The following is a 13,669-nucleotide window of genomic DNA, read 5'->3' as shown; positions in this document are numbered from 1 at the left end:
GGTACCCGACACTATCTTGTCCTCAGGGAACTTCTTGGCGCTCCAGTCGGACCTTCGCTCCAAGTTAATAGAAGCATCTACGGCCACACCAACCCCAGTTGGGGTATCCCTCCAGAACAAAGGGGGACTCCTGTGGAAGGAGGATTCTATCATGGTACCTGAGGAAGTCCGGACCCTGGTTTTGGGGCATTGCCACGATCACCCGCTGGCGGGTCACTTTGGCCCAGTCAAGACTCTGGAGCTTCTCCGGCGCTCGTTTTGGTGGCCAAACATGGCTAAGGATTGCAAGCGCTACGTGAGATCCTGTACCATCTGCCAGAAGAGCAAACCGTCAAGGAGCAAAGCCTGGGGGCTGTTGCGACCTTTGCCGATTCCCGAACGGCCTTGGCAGAAGATCGCGATGGACTTCATAGTCGAGCTCCCACCGTCACAAGACCACACAGCAATTCTGGTAGTTATTGATCGCCTATCCAAGATGGCTCACTTCGTGCCACTAAGGAAGACTCCGTCAGCAACTGAGACGGCGCGAATATTTATCCGGGAGATCGTTAGACTTCATGGAGTACCCGAGGACATCGTCTCTGATCGAGGGGTCCAGTTTACATCTAAGTTTTGGAGGGCTCTGTGCAAGGCCCTGGACATCAAGTTGTCCCTCTCCTCCGCGTTCCACCCTCAGACCAACGGTCAGACCGAGATGACGAACCAGACCCTGGAGCAATACTTGCGTTGCTACACGTCTTTCCTGCAGGATGATTGGCTGTCTCTTTTACCCCTGGCGGAGTTTGCTTATAACAACGCAAGCCATTCGGCAACGGGGCAGTCCCCATTCTTTTCGAATTATGGGTTTCACCCTGTCTTTCTCCCTGACTTGGTCTCTGAATGCCCAGTTCCAGCCACGCAGGATGCGTTGACCTTCTTCTCCGTCAATAACAAATTACTCCAGGAAGCCATCGCTCGGGCCCAAGAGGACAATAAGAAGGAGTTTAACAAGAAACGAAGAGGGGATTTGGCGTTGCGGCCTGGGCAGAAGGTGTGGTTGGCCACAACCAACTTAAAGATGCTTTGTCCTTCGAAAAAATTGGGACCTAAATTTGTGGGGCCTTTTCAGGTAAAGCGGATGGTCAACGAAGTGGCATATGAGCTGATCCTTCCGGCCACATTCAGAATTCATCCAGTTTTCCATGTATCTCTGCTGAAGCCAGTGGTCCCAGATGCTTTCCCAGAACGAGAATCCAGACCCCCTGAGGCCATAACGGTCGAAGGACAAGAGGAATTTGAGGTGGAAACGATCCTTAAGTGCCGAAGAAGGGGGGGCCAGACCCAATTCCTAATTAAGTGGAAGGGCTATGGTCCTGAGGACAACTCCTGGGAACCGGCTCATAATGTCCACGCACCTAGACTAATCCGGGAGTTTCTTCGTGATCACCCGTGGTGGAGAGATCGGGTGGGCATCCGGAGGTTGCCCGTAGGGGGGGGGCAATGTCGGGGATCGTCGCGCCGCTGGTCCCGGCGCAGGCGCAGTACACCTCCCTGTACGCGAGCGCCGGGACTTGGCCGACCGCGGCAATCAGGTTCGCGCATGCGCAGTAGTGACCGCGGGCGCGCGCCTGGCACCAATGACAGCGCAGGGCGGGATATTTAAACGGCCCTGAGCTGTCATTCAGTGCCTTTTGGTCTTTTGTATCCTGTGAACCTGTGAACCTGTCTGAAGTAAGTTGCTGACCCGGATTGTGCCCTGACCTTGCTGTTTTCTCCTGTTTTGACCCTTGCTTGCCTGACCTCTCTCCTGTATGCCCCCTATTGGATCTGACCTGCTGTTGCTGACCTGGCGTGTGACCCGACTATTCTCTGCCCGCTGCTCTGTACCGCACCGTCCCCATAGTTACCGACCCAGCTTGTATGACCCTGCTCCTACTCAGCCATCCATCCATCCATCCATCCGTCCCTCTCTACGGGGTCTCCAGACCTCCTCATACCTGGCTCTCTCCCGTGGGAGCCCCTGGCGAATACCCCTACCACTGACGGGTGTCCTCAGTAGTCACGACCTGGTCCTGGGGTACTCCAAGTCCATCCCCACCATCAGGGGCCCTGGTGAACAAGTACCCTGGGGCTTAGACTCCGTGCGCTGGGAACATCCGACCAGTGGAGTGCTAGTGGTACCGCCGGGCGGTCCCTTACAGTCAGGGATTGGTACTGATCACTGACTTTGTCCATTCATAACTGAGGGCATAGTAAACTGTGTTTACTATACTTCAGTATACGAATGACCAGGAAGCTTTGTACAGAACTATTCCTGTCCATTCATTCTGTGCTCCTGAGGCTGCAGAGCTAGAGATTGAGGGCTGTGTCCTCAATCTCCTTTCTCTATCTCAAAGGTGAGATGTCAGGTGTCTGTTTAGACCCCTGGTAGCTCACCAAATCCCCCCAACCGGGGATACTAAACAAAAATTGTGAAACATAATAAAAATAAAATTGTGAAAAAAAAAAAAAATAATAAAGAGGTAAAAAAATAAATAAATAAATAAAAAACTACTGACACCAGTGGCAGAACTACCAGGGTCGCAAAGGTCACACTTTCCACTAAGCCCTGCCGTTCTGCCACCGGGTTCCATGGGCAGTGCCCCCCGAGCTCAGGGCTGCTCAGTCTAAAGTATCCACACAAAAAAACACACATATAACACCTTCTAATCAAATTACCCTTAAGCGAACTGACCACACCCACTTTTGCCACAGCACCTCTATCTTTCCACCCTGATAACCCTAAAGCTTGGGACACACCACTAGTTTTTTTTTTTTTTTCATTCAACCCAGCAGGGGTTGAACAAAAACCTGACAGCACAGGAGGAGCTGCTGTACTAACTCTCTGATGTAGGCACAGCGATCTCCCAGCTGTGCTATTGTGTTCTGACAGGGCCAAACCTGCATTGATACAAAAATAACAAACAATAAAACAGAGAGCATATAAAAAAAAAGTCAACACCACAGAGTACAGCTTGCATAAGTAATGAGAAAAATGGCTTTGCAGTGTGATATATAACAAAAAACTTTACACATTTATTTATGGTATGCTAATTTATTTCATAAGTATATTTAAAAAAACTATGAAGTGTAAAGCCAAACCTTTTTAGTTAGTTTAAGATAAAATGGGGAAGAACATCTCTTAGAATTGTATTCCTTAGAAAAGGACAATTACAATATAATCAAAAGAAACGTACTACTGACGTGTTAATGTGCAAGTCCAACTTCAATGCAATATACAGTATATGACCTAAAGGTTTAGAGTGAAATGATATGCATACATGTGCAAACAAATGACATGCATTAACATGTATAAAAAAAAAAAATCTTAGTAATACCACAGCCTAAAGAGCATATATAAATGTGAATAAAATATAATATGTACAAAAGTCCAATCCAAAGTTTAGTTGGTATACTCCAAAGGTGCTCCGTGTCTAAAAATGATCTTCAGTGATAATGGTTCAAGATAAATGATGGTTTACACCCAGTGTTATCCACCACCAATCAAACTGGCTGTTCACCTCAATCATATACACACAACTGCCTAGTGATCTCCACGCTCTCCAGAAAGCAATTACCAGTACATCCAGGGAAATGAAATATAACATGGATATTTTTTAGTTTGTGTTTTAGTTCTTGATTTTTATGGCAGAGGTTATGCCTTTTCATTTTTATTTTGGCACCCATTTAGGAAAAGCTTATTGGTTTAGATATGCCATTTTTATCTCTTTACCCTTATACAGTGAGGAACAGAAGTATTTGAACACCCTGCGATTTTGCAAGTTCTCCCACTTAGAAATCATGAAGGGGTCTGAAATTCACATGGTAGGTGCATTCCCACTCTGAGAGACAGTATTTTAAAAAAAAAAAATTCAGGAAATCACATTGTATAATTTTTAAAGAATTTATTTGTCTTGCACTGCTGAACATACGTATTTGAACACCTAAGAAACAGCAAGAATTCTGGCTCTCAAAGACCTGTTACTGTGCCTTTAAAAAGTCCACCTCTATTCCATTCATTAATCTAACTTAGTACCTGTCTGAGCTCTTTAAAGACACCTGTCCACCCCACAGTCAGTCAGACAGCAACTACTACCATGGGCAAGACCAAAGAGCTGTCAAAAGACACCAGAGACAAAATTGTGGACCTCCACAAAGCTGGAAAGGACTACGGGGAAATTGCCAAGCAGCTTGGTGAAAATAGATCAACTGCTAGAGCAATTGTTAGAAAATGGAAGAGGCTAAAGACGACTGTCAGTCTCCCTCGGACTGGGGCTCCATGCAAGATCTCACCTCGTGGGGTATCACTGATGATAAGAAAGGTGAGGTATCAGCCCAGAACTAAAAGGGAGGAGCTGGTCAATGACCTGAAGAGAGCTGGGACCACAGTTTCAAAGGTCACTGTCGGTAGAACACTACGCCGTCATGGTTTCAAATCATGCATTGCACGGAAGGTTCCCCTGCTCAAGTCATCACGTCCAGGCCCGTCTGAAGTTTGCCAAGGACCATCTGGATGATCCAGAGGAGGCATGGAAGAAAGTCATGTGGTCAGATGAGACCAAAGTAGAACATTTTGGTCTAAACTTCACTCGTCATTTTTGGAGGAAAAAGGATGAGTTGCATCCCAAGAACACCATCCCTACTGTGAAGCATGGGGGTGGTAACATCATGCTTTGGGGGTTCTTTTCTGCGAAGGGGACAGGACGACTGCACTGTATTAAGGAGAGGATGAATGGGACCATTTATTGTGAGATTTTGAGCAACAACCTCCTTCCCTCAGTCAGAGCACTGAAGATGGATCATGGCTGGGTCTTCCAACATGACAACGACCCAAAGCACACAGCCAGGATAACCAAGGAGTGGCTCCGTAAGAAGCATATCAAGGTTCAGGAGTGGCCTAGCCAGTTTCCAGACCTAAATCCAATAGAACATCTTTGGAGGGAGCTGAAACTCCGTGTTGCTCAGCGACAGCCCCGAAACCTGACAGATCTAGAGGAGATCTGTGTTTAGGAGTGGGCCAAAATCCCTGTTGCAGTGTGTGCAAACCTGGTCAAGAACTACAGGAACCGTTTGACCTCTGTAATTGCAAACAAAGGCTTCTGTACAAAATATTAACACTGATTTTCTCAGGTGTTCAAATACTTATGTTCAGCAGTGCAAGACAAATTCTTTAAAAATCATACAAGGTGATTTCCTGAATTTGTTTTTAAAATTCTGTCTTTCCGAGTGGGAATGCACCTATAATGTGAATTTCAGACACCTCCATGATTTCTAAGTGGGAGAAAATCGCAGGGTATTCAAATACTTCTGTTCCTCACTGCATAGCCTTTTGCTCCCATAGGGCCAATACATATTTTTTGTTATTTTTTGGTTTGTTAACATTCAGCTGTTAAAATAGTTTCTCTGATTTATGGGTCTTTTCCCCTGGGTTTCCTTGTTTTGAAATGGCAGGTTGCAGTGGTATTCCTGTATCTAAGTTGGTGCTGCTTTCCTTTTCCTGTTTCCCACTTCTAAAATGGTGGGTAGCAAGATTTTTCCCTTATCTAAGATGGCAATGCCTGTTTTTGTTAATTGGACATTCCCATGAGCATCTACTTGGAAGGGTCTATAGAATTATACTATTTAAATCATATATATATATATATATACACATATATACAGAGCTTAAAATTTCAAGTCCTGAGCTACTAGCCAGGCCTTAAGAGTTACTCGCCACCAACAAATACACACAAACAGAGACACCTGTACACACACAGACATGTACATACACACAGAGACACATGTACACACACACACACACACGTATACACACACAAGCACATACAGACACGCATACACATAGATACATGTACATACACAGAAATACACAAGCACAGACACATGTACACACAAACACATATACATACACAGACAAATGTACATCATTGGTGTCAGTGTGGGGGGGGGGGTAGTGCCCCATCATTAGTGTCAGTGAGGGGGGGAATAGTGACCCATCATTGGTGTCAGTGGGGGGGGAATAATGACCCATCATTGGTGTCAGTGGGAGGGGGGAGGGGATAATGCCCCATCATTGGTGTCAGTGAGGGGGGGAATAGTGTCCCATCGTTGGTGTCAGTGGGGGGAGGAATAGTGCCCCATCACTGGTGTCAGTGGGGGGAGAAATAGTGCCCCATTGTTGGTGTCGGTGGGGGGAGGACTGGTTGCTCTCCTCTTCACTTGCGCCGGCTGATCCCTCACTTCTTTGATCTTCTTGCTGCTGCTCGGCTCCTCATCTTCAAGCTCCGCCTCCTTGCAGGTGATTGGCCGCGTGTTTGCCTTTCCTGAGCTACAGTTCTGGCGGCCAATCATCAGCGAGGAGGCTGAGCTTGCAGAGGGAGGGACAAGCTGCCATAGGCTGTTGAGTGATCCCGGGGGTGTGGAAGATGACAGGGGTGGCATGTCATCCCGCCCACACATCGCGATCAAGGGAAATGAAGACACCGGACCCACTGACAACCTCCCTACCCCTCCTCCAGCAGCGACTCGTGGACCGGATCGACGTGGGACTGGGACACGGAGTCGCAGACCCAGGTAAGACACAGCAGCCCGCCCCTCTACTAAGTGTCCCTTCCGTGGTAAACAAGGGGGCGGCATTGCCCTGCGCCGCCCCCTTAAAAATTGCTGCCCTAGGCAAACGCCTTGTTTGGTTCACAGCAAATACGCCCCTGGGGGACACACTCTCCCCACCCATAATTTCCACTCGCTGTTGGCGAGCAGGCGAGTGGAAATTTCAAGGCCTGTGTGTGTGTATATATATATATATATATATATACAGTTGTGTTCAAAATAATAGCAGTCAGACATCACTAACCTGATCAATCACTGTTTTTGGTAGAAATGATATTTCTACATGGCAAATAATTTACTAGCAGGTGTAGTAAAGTAATAGAAATCCAACAGACCCAACAGTCATGACATGCATGCTGCTGATTCTGTGTAATTGAATCACTAACTGAAAGGGGCATGTTCAAAATAATAGCAATGTGGAGTTCTATTAGTGAGGTCATTCATTCTTTGAAAAATAGGTGGCAATTATTGCCCTTATTTAAGGAAGGAAGGCAGCAAATGTTGTGCATACTGGTTACAGTGCATTTCTCTCTGAAATTCTGAGGAAAATGGGTCATTCCAGACATTGTTCAGAAGAACAGTGTACCTTGATTAAAAAGTTGATTGGAGAGGGGAAAACATATAAAGAAGTGCAGAAAATGATAGGCTGCTCAGCTAAAATGATCGCAAATGCTTTAAAATGGCAACCAAAACCTGAAAGACGTGGAAGAAAGCAAAAAACTACCATTCGAATGGATATAAGAATAGCCAAAATGGCAAGGACTCAGCCAACAATCAACTCCAGGAAGATCAAAGAAGGTCTAAAGTTACCTGTGAGTACTGTTACAATTAGAAGACACCTATATGAAGCCAAGCTATCTGCAAGAAGCCCCCGCAAAGTCCCACTGTTGAAAAAGACCTGCTGAAGAGGTTACAATTTGCACATTGACTGGCCTAAAGAGAAATGGCGCAACATTTTGTGGACTGATGAAAGTAAGATTGTTCTTTTTGGGTCTAGTGGCCAGAGACAGTTTGTCAGACGACCCCCAAACACTGAATTCAAGCCACAGTACACTGTGAAGACAGTAAAGCATGGTTGCGCAAGCATCATGATATGGGGATGTTTCTCATACTACGGTGTTGGGTCTATTTATCGCAAACCAGGGATCATGGATCAGTTTGAATACATCAGAATACTTGAAGAGGTCATGCTGCCTTATGCTGAAGAGGAAATGCCCTTGAAATGGGTGTTCCATCAAGACAACGACCCCAAACACACCAGTAAACGTGCAACATCTTGGTTCCAGACCAACAAGATTGATGTTATAGAGTGGCCAGCCCAATCTCCGGATCTTAATCCAATAGAAAACTTGTGGGGTGATATCAAAAATGCAGTTTCTGAGGCAAAACCAAGAAATAGAGAAGAATTGTGGAATGTAGTACAATCATCCTGGGCTGGAATACCTGTTCACAGGTGCCAGAAGTTGGTTGACTCCATGCAACACATGTACAGCAGTTCTCAGAAACAGTGCTTATACAGCTAAATATTAATTAAGTCATTCAAAGGAAAGCAAAGTCTTCAAACATTTTTCAGTTTATATAGTGAATGTTTGAGTTTGTAAAGAAGAATACAAACACTGCTATTTTTAACAGTCTAATATTCACTTAAATTTTTTTTAGAGGAACAACGCAAATTTGATATATTTTTCTTCATGTTTTGATTTGGAATAGAATGTGTAGTGTTCCCAATGCATTTGTGTGTATGGAAATAAAAGCTATTAGAAGGATTTTGAGCTTGTTTCACTTTTTTCAACACACTGCTATTATTTTGAACACAACTGTGTGTGTGTGTATATATACATATATATATACACATTTACATTCATCTAAAAAACCCGTCGCATGACGCTAAAAATATGTATCGGTAACCGTGCCCCCTCCCCTGACAACCATCAGTCCCTCACTTATGCCAGGATACTAGGTGTAATCCTAGACTCCCATCTGTCTTTTGAGCCCCAAATCCAATCACTGTCCAAATCTTGTAGACTTCACCTCCGCAACATCTCCAAGATACACCCGTTCCTAACCTCGGAAACTACTAAGCAACTTATTTACTCCCTTGTTATCTCTCACCTTGACTATTGTAACTCCCTCCTCATTGGCCTACCTCATCGCAGGCTATCCCCTCTTCAGTCTACCATGAATGCTGCTGCCAGACTCATCCACCTTACAAACCGTTCCATATCTTCCATCCCTCTTTGCCAATCCCTCCACTGGCTTCTCATTGCCCAACTAATAAAATTCAAAACATTAACAATAGCATATAAAGCCATTTATAACTCTGCCCCAATCTTGTCTCCAAATATCACCCAAACCGTACTCTCCGCTCCTCCCATGACCTCCTGCTCTCTAGCTCCATTGTCTCCTCCTCCCATGCTCGTCTCTTGGACTTCTCCAGAGCCTCACCATCCTCTGCTGTACCCCAATCTATCAGACTATCGCCTACTCAGCCCACTTTTAGGCAATCTCTGAAAACCTATCTCTTCAGGGAAGCCTATCCTGCCTTCAGCTAATCATGGAATCTTCTACTCTTCAGGAGAAATAGAAGATTCAGTGATCAGTTCATCCCCCACAGTTATTACCCTATTTACCACCATCCCCACCCAGATTGTAAGCTCCTAGGAGCAGGGCCCTCCTAACCTTCTTGTATTGAACTGTATCATTGCTGTATTGTCTCCCTTTATATTGGAAAGTGCTGAGCAAACTGTTGGTGCTATATAATAATAACACTCGTACTCTGTCTTAAAAAACAGTATTGGTGCATCTCTAGTTCCACCCCACAGCTACCTCCTAGTATCGCCCCTTTTAGAGAATACAAAGTCAAGTATCATTTTGTGGTGCTAAGTAATTTGTATTACAAGAAAAGCAGTAAAATGAATCTTCTGCAGCCAGCAGCAATAACCCCTTCCCCCCTCCATTGCAACAATAGATTTCCCCCCGCAACAAAACACTACCCCAAGAACAATGGACCCTCAGCAGAAATAACAGATCTACCAGCAGCCAGCCATCAATAGAATCTCCAGTAGCCAGCAACAATAGACCCCTCCCTAAACAGTAAATTCTTTTCTGGCAACAATAGATCCAGCACCAGGAACAATAGATCTCTCTAGCAACAATAAACCACCACACAAAAAAAATCCCCTCTAGTGATAGTAGATTCCCCAGCACCTCTTGCCATTGCATACATTCAGTGCTGGCTGTGTCAGAACTGCGTTCCCCCACGTTCCCAGTGAAAAAAAAGCCCTGGTCATAACTATTCACTACTGTATTCATATTTAAAAAAAAAAAAAAAGCTTTTCCTTTAAATACACTTTAAAAAAACTGTATTTCTTAACCACTTCAATACCAAACACTTTTACCCCCTTCCTGCCCAGGCCATATTTCAGATTTCAGTGCTGTTACTCTTTGAATGCCAGTTGCTCAGTCATGAAACACTGTACCCAAATTCAATTTTTAACATGTTTTTGGGGCAAAATAACTTTCTTTTGGTTGTATTTAGGGTTTTCCTTTTTTTGCTCTATAAAAGATGAAAAAATACCAATAATTTTGAAAAAACATTGTAGTTTCTGTTATAAAAATTTTGCACATATTTTTCATAACTTCAGACCAAAATGTTTTCTGCTACATTTCTTTGGCAAATGTAACCCAAATTAGTGTAAATTATTTACTGTGTGAAAGTTAGAGTTTACAAACTATGGTATATATATTTGAAAATTGATCAATACTGATGTACTGACTGCCTATCTCATTTTTAATAAAATACAGTCTGGGTTTAATACATTCTTCTTTTGGCACTTTTCTTCTTACACCGAGCAATAAAAGCTCAACAGAAGATAAAACCCTTCCACATTCTTTTCAAAACAAAAGAGAAAGCATTGGCATTACATACACTTTAGGGGTACAAATTCTGTATCCTACCTGCGATCTGAGGTAAGGTCCAAACATCTGTAATGGCATTGGCAGTCCGGCTGTAGACTTTATCAAGGAGAACGGGTGTTCCTTCATCAAAGAAGTAAGAGCAGAGTGCTGGAATGGAGTTTGTGGGACCTCCAATGTTAAATCTATGAGCAAGAAAATGTTACTGTTTTTTTTTCTCATGGGGTGCTAAAAGCATAAATCCATTCTAAATAATTTTTTTTATTTTAGGGTACATGCTGAGATCTCAGAGCACCAGCTGCTTGGTATCTCCATTCACAAAACATCTTTACCAAAGTTCCCAGCCTCTAAATGTTCCTCTGCGATCATTTACTTTGCTAAATACCACAAAAGATAATCCAGTGGTGAAAGAATGACACCCAGAAGTGGGAAGGGTGGTTATAAGTCCTAAAGGGACATTCAATTTGCAGCCTTCAACCAGAGCAACCAGCATAGGAGATTAAATTCTACAGATTGAGACTCATCAGTACACATTTTGACAACTGGTTCACAAGAGGAATAAAAGAGGCCATCTACGTCAAACTGGAACAACCATCATTGAACAGGGGTGAGGGCCTTTGAAACTATAGGGTTGATTTACTAAAACTGAAGAGTGCAAAATCTAGTGCAGCTTTGTATAGAAACCAATCTGCTTCCAGGTTTTTTTTGTCAAAGCTTAATTGAACAAGCTGAAGTTAGAAGATGATTGGACCAGCTTGCTTAAATCAAACCAGGAGTACACTAATTTGTTCATTACCTCCTTCATTAACAAATGTTCTTGCTGGAAGTGCTGGCCACTAACTGTAGACAGAGACTTACTACACCAACAATCCCCCTCCCCTTACCCAGAAACCAGCAATAACAGGGCCTGAATTTTAACCCAAATGAGCAAATCCGCTTAAACTGTAGCAAGGCATGGTGGCAACAACAGGTACACAGACCTTTTCTTTACAAAAGTGTCCCCTGGCCCCATCCCATGGCCTCAGTAAATTCAAGTATGCCTGCTGGAACAATGTTCTGCTAGACAGGATGCCTAGGGCATTCCTATATTGTAAATTCAGTAAAAAAAAACAATCTTATCTATATACAGTATATATATATATATATATATATATATATAAATATATTGTGTGTGTGTGTAGCTTTTTTTCTCAGAGAATAGGTGCAGGTGCCCCCCCCCCCCTCCCCTTTCTGAATCATTCCTTGTCTCCACCCACTACGAACATCTGAGCACTGTCCCTTGGTTCCACCCCCTACCCATCTCCCAGTTTCACCCTTTTCGAGAATACAGAGCAAAGTATCATTTTGTGGTGCTAAGTAATTTGCATGGAATTTGTTAATAATATCAAGAAAAGCAATAAAATAGATTCCCTGCCGTTAGCAACAACAGACCCCTCATGAACAATAGATCTACCCCAGCAACAATACACCCCTACCAGCAACAATAAATTTCCTAGCAGCCAACAATAATACACCTCAACAGTAGATCCCTTAGATCAACAGTTGACCCCCCATCAACAATAGACCCCACCAGCAACAATAGATCTCTAGTGACAATAAAACCCCAGCAGCCAGAAACAATAGGCCCTCCAGCGTAACCAATCACCTCTTGCCATTACGTATATTCATGGCATGGCATTATGAAATCTGAAGACTACCAAAGAATTCTGGTGTGCAATATAGGGCCCAGTGTCAGAAAGTTGGGTCTCCATCAGAGGTCATAGGTCTTACAGCAGGACAATGACCCAAAACATACGTCAAAAAACACCCAGAAATGGTTTCAAAGAGGAGAGTATTGAACTGGCCAGTAATGAGTCCAGATCTAAATCCCATAGAGCACCTGTGAAGAGATCTCAAAACAGCAGTTGGGAAAAGGAACCCTTCCAATATGAGAGACCTGGAACAGATGACAAAAGAAGAATGGTGTAAAATTCCAGTAGAGAGGTGTAAGAAGCTTATTGATGGTTTCAGAAAATGATTGATTTTAGTTATTTTTTCCAAGGGGTGTGCTACCAAATATTTTTGGGGTTTTGCATGGAATGTGTCAGATTTGGCTTTTTGTTTCTCCACTTTTTTATGTCATACCAATACAAACAAAAGAAATAATCATGAGAATGCCTAAACATTTGTAATTGCAGCGATTTTCTGGGCAACATGGTGCACTATCTGACAGAAATGCAGGCATGCCAATATTTTTGGCCATGACTGTATATGGAATATCCATGGATGACAGTTTCTATCATATGCCAGTTTCGTTGGGGCCCTTTATGGTGGTGCACTTAGTTGTTCCCCACTGGGTCTCTCTCGCCTGGGTTAGATTGCGGTAGATTGCGGCAGATAAACAGTTTGAACAAAAGAATATTTTGTTACCTGCTGAGAACAGTTGCAGTGAGTCAGCAAATGAATGGGCTGCAGAATAAGTGGGGAGTAATAAACAGGAAAGGGTCTATTGATAAGTTTAGATTGATAATGTATCTCTGTAAATGGCAACAAGGGTTCAGGTTAGCTTAACACAGCCTTATTGGTGTGGCAGGGAGGATAAAATGGTGGATTATTGTTTCAGCATTTGCTGCCTGAAGTAAAGGTAGGTTTACAACCCTCTCAACATCTCGGGCACTTCCGTGGCATGTTCTTGCAGAAGAGGGGCCCCTCAGAAGTACTGTGATTCTCTAGCACCGACTTGAGTGAGTCTTCTGCCCAGCAGGAACCAGGACTGGCAGGAACCAGCTCGCATTCTCTCTCTGGATTCTCTGGAAGGTGGGAAGTTCCGTGATGTTGCTGAGTATCCTGACATGACAGGGGTTGGATCCCTGAAAGCACTGTGGCTTAAGATATCAGGAAACCAGATGGCAATCTTGCCCAGTACCTTGCAATGACTAGCAACAATGTGACAATCTTGCACCAGGCCTCCAGTTAACTGAAGGTAGACTGTGTGGGCACTCAAGAGCTGCGAGCCCCACACACATTCACTCTCCTCACGGTCTAGTGCCAAGAAACCCTGGTTTTCCTAAGAAACTGTGCTAAAAGTTCTCTTCCTCCTCCCCTCCTGCTGCCAAGAGGGTAGGAACCTAGGCCTCTAGGAATGGTAGTT

The 13,669-nt window shown here is 44.0% G+C and overlaps 1 protein-coding gene across 1 annotated transcript in view; it reads right to left on the bottom strand.

Moving 5' to 3' along the window:
- Positions 1-13,669, bottom strand: part of RBP3 (retinol binding protein 3) — a 48,049-nt gene that overhangs the window by 15,276 nt on the left and 19,104 nt on the right. The window contains exon 3 of the mRNA XM_089687557.1: positions 10,582-10,724. Coding sequence (XP_089543683.1) covers positions 10,582-10,724 — 143 coding nt within the window. The remainder of the gene's footprint in view (positions 1-10,581; positions 10,725-13,669) is intronic.

Source organism: Staurois parvus, unplaced genomic scaffold (assembly GCF_062004578.1).
Source record: "Staurois parvus isolate SC_StPar_1 unplaced genomic scaffold, SC_StPar_1.0 ptg000430l, whole genome shotgun sequence".
In the NCBI taxonomy this organism is placed as follows: domain Eukaryota; kingdom Metazoa; phylum Chordata; class Amphibia; order Anura; family Ranidae; genus Staurois; species Staurois parvus.
Note: the sequence above shows the minus strand (reverse complement) of the source record. Positions and strands in the feature narration are given on the sequence as shown.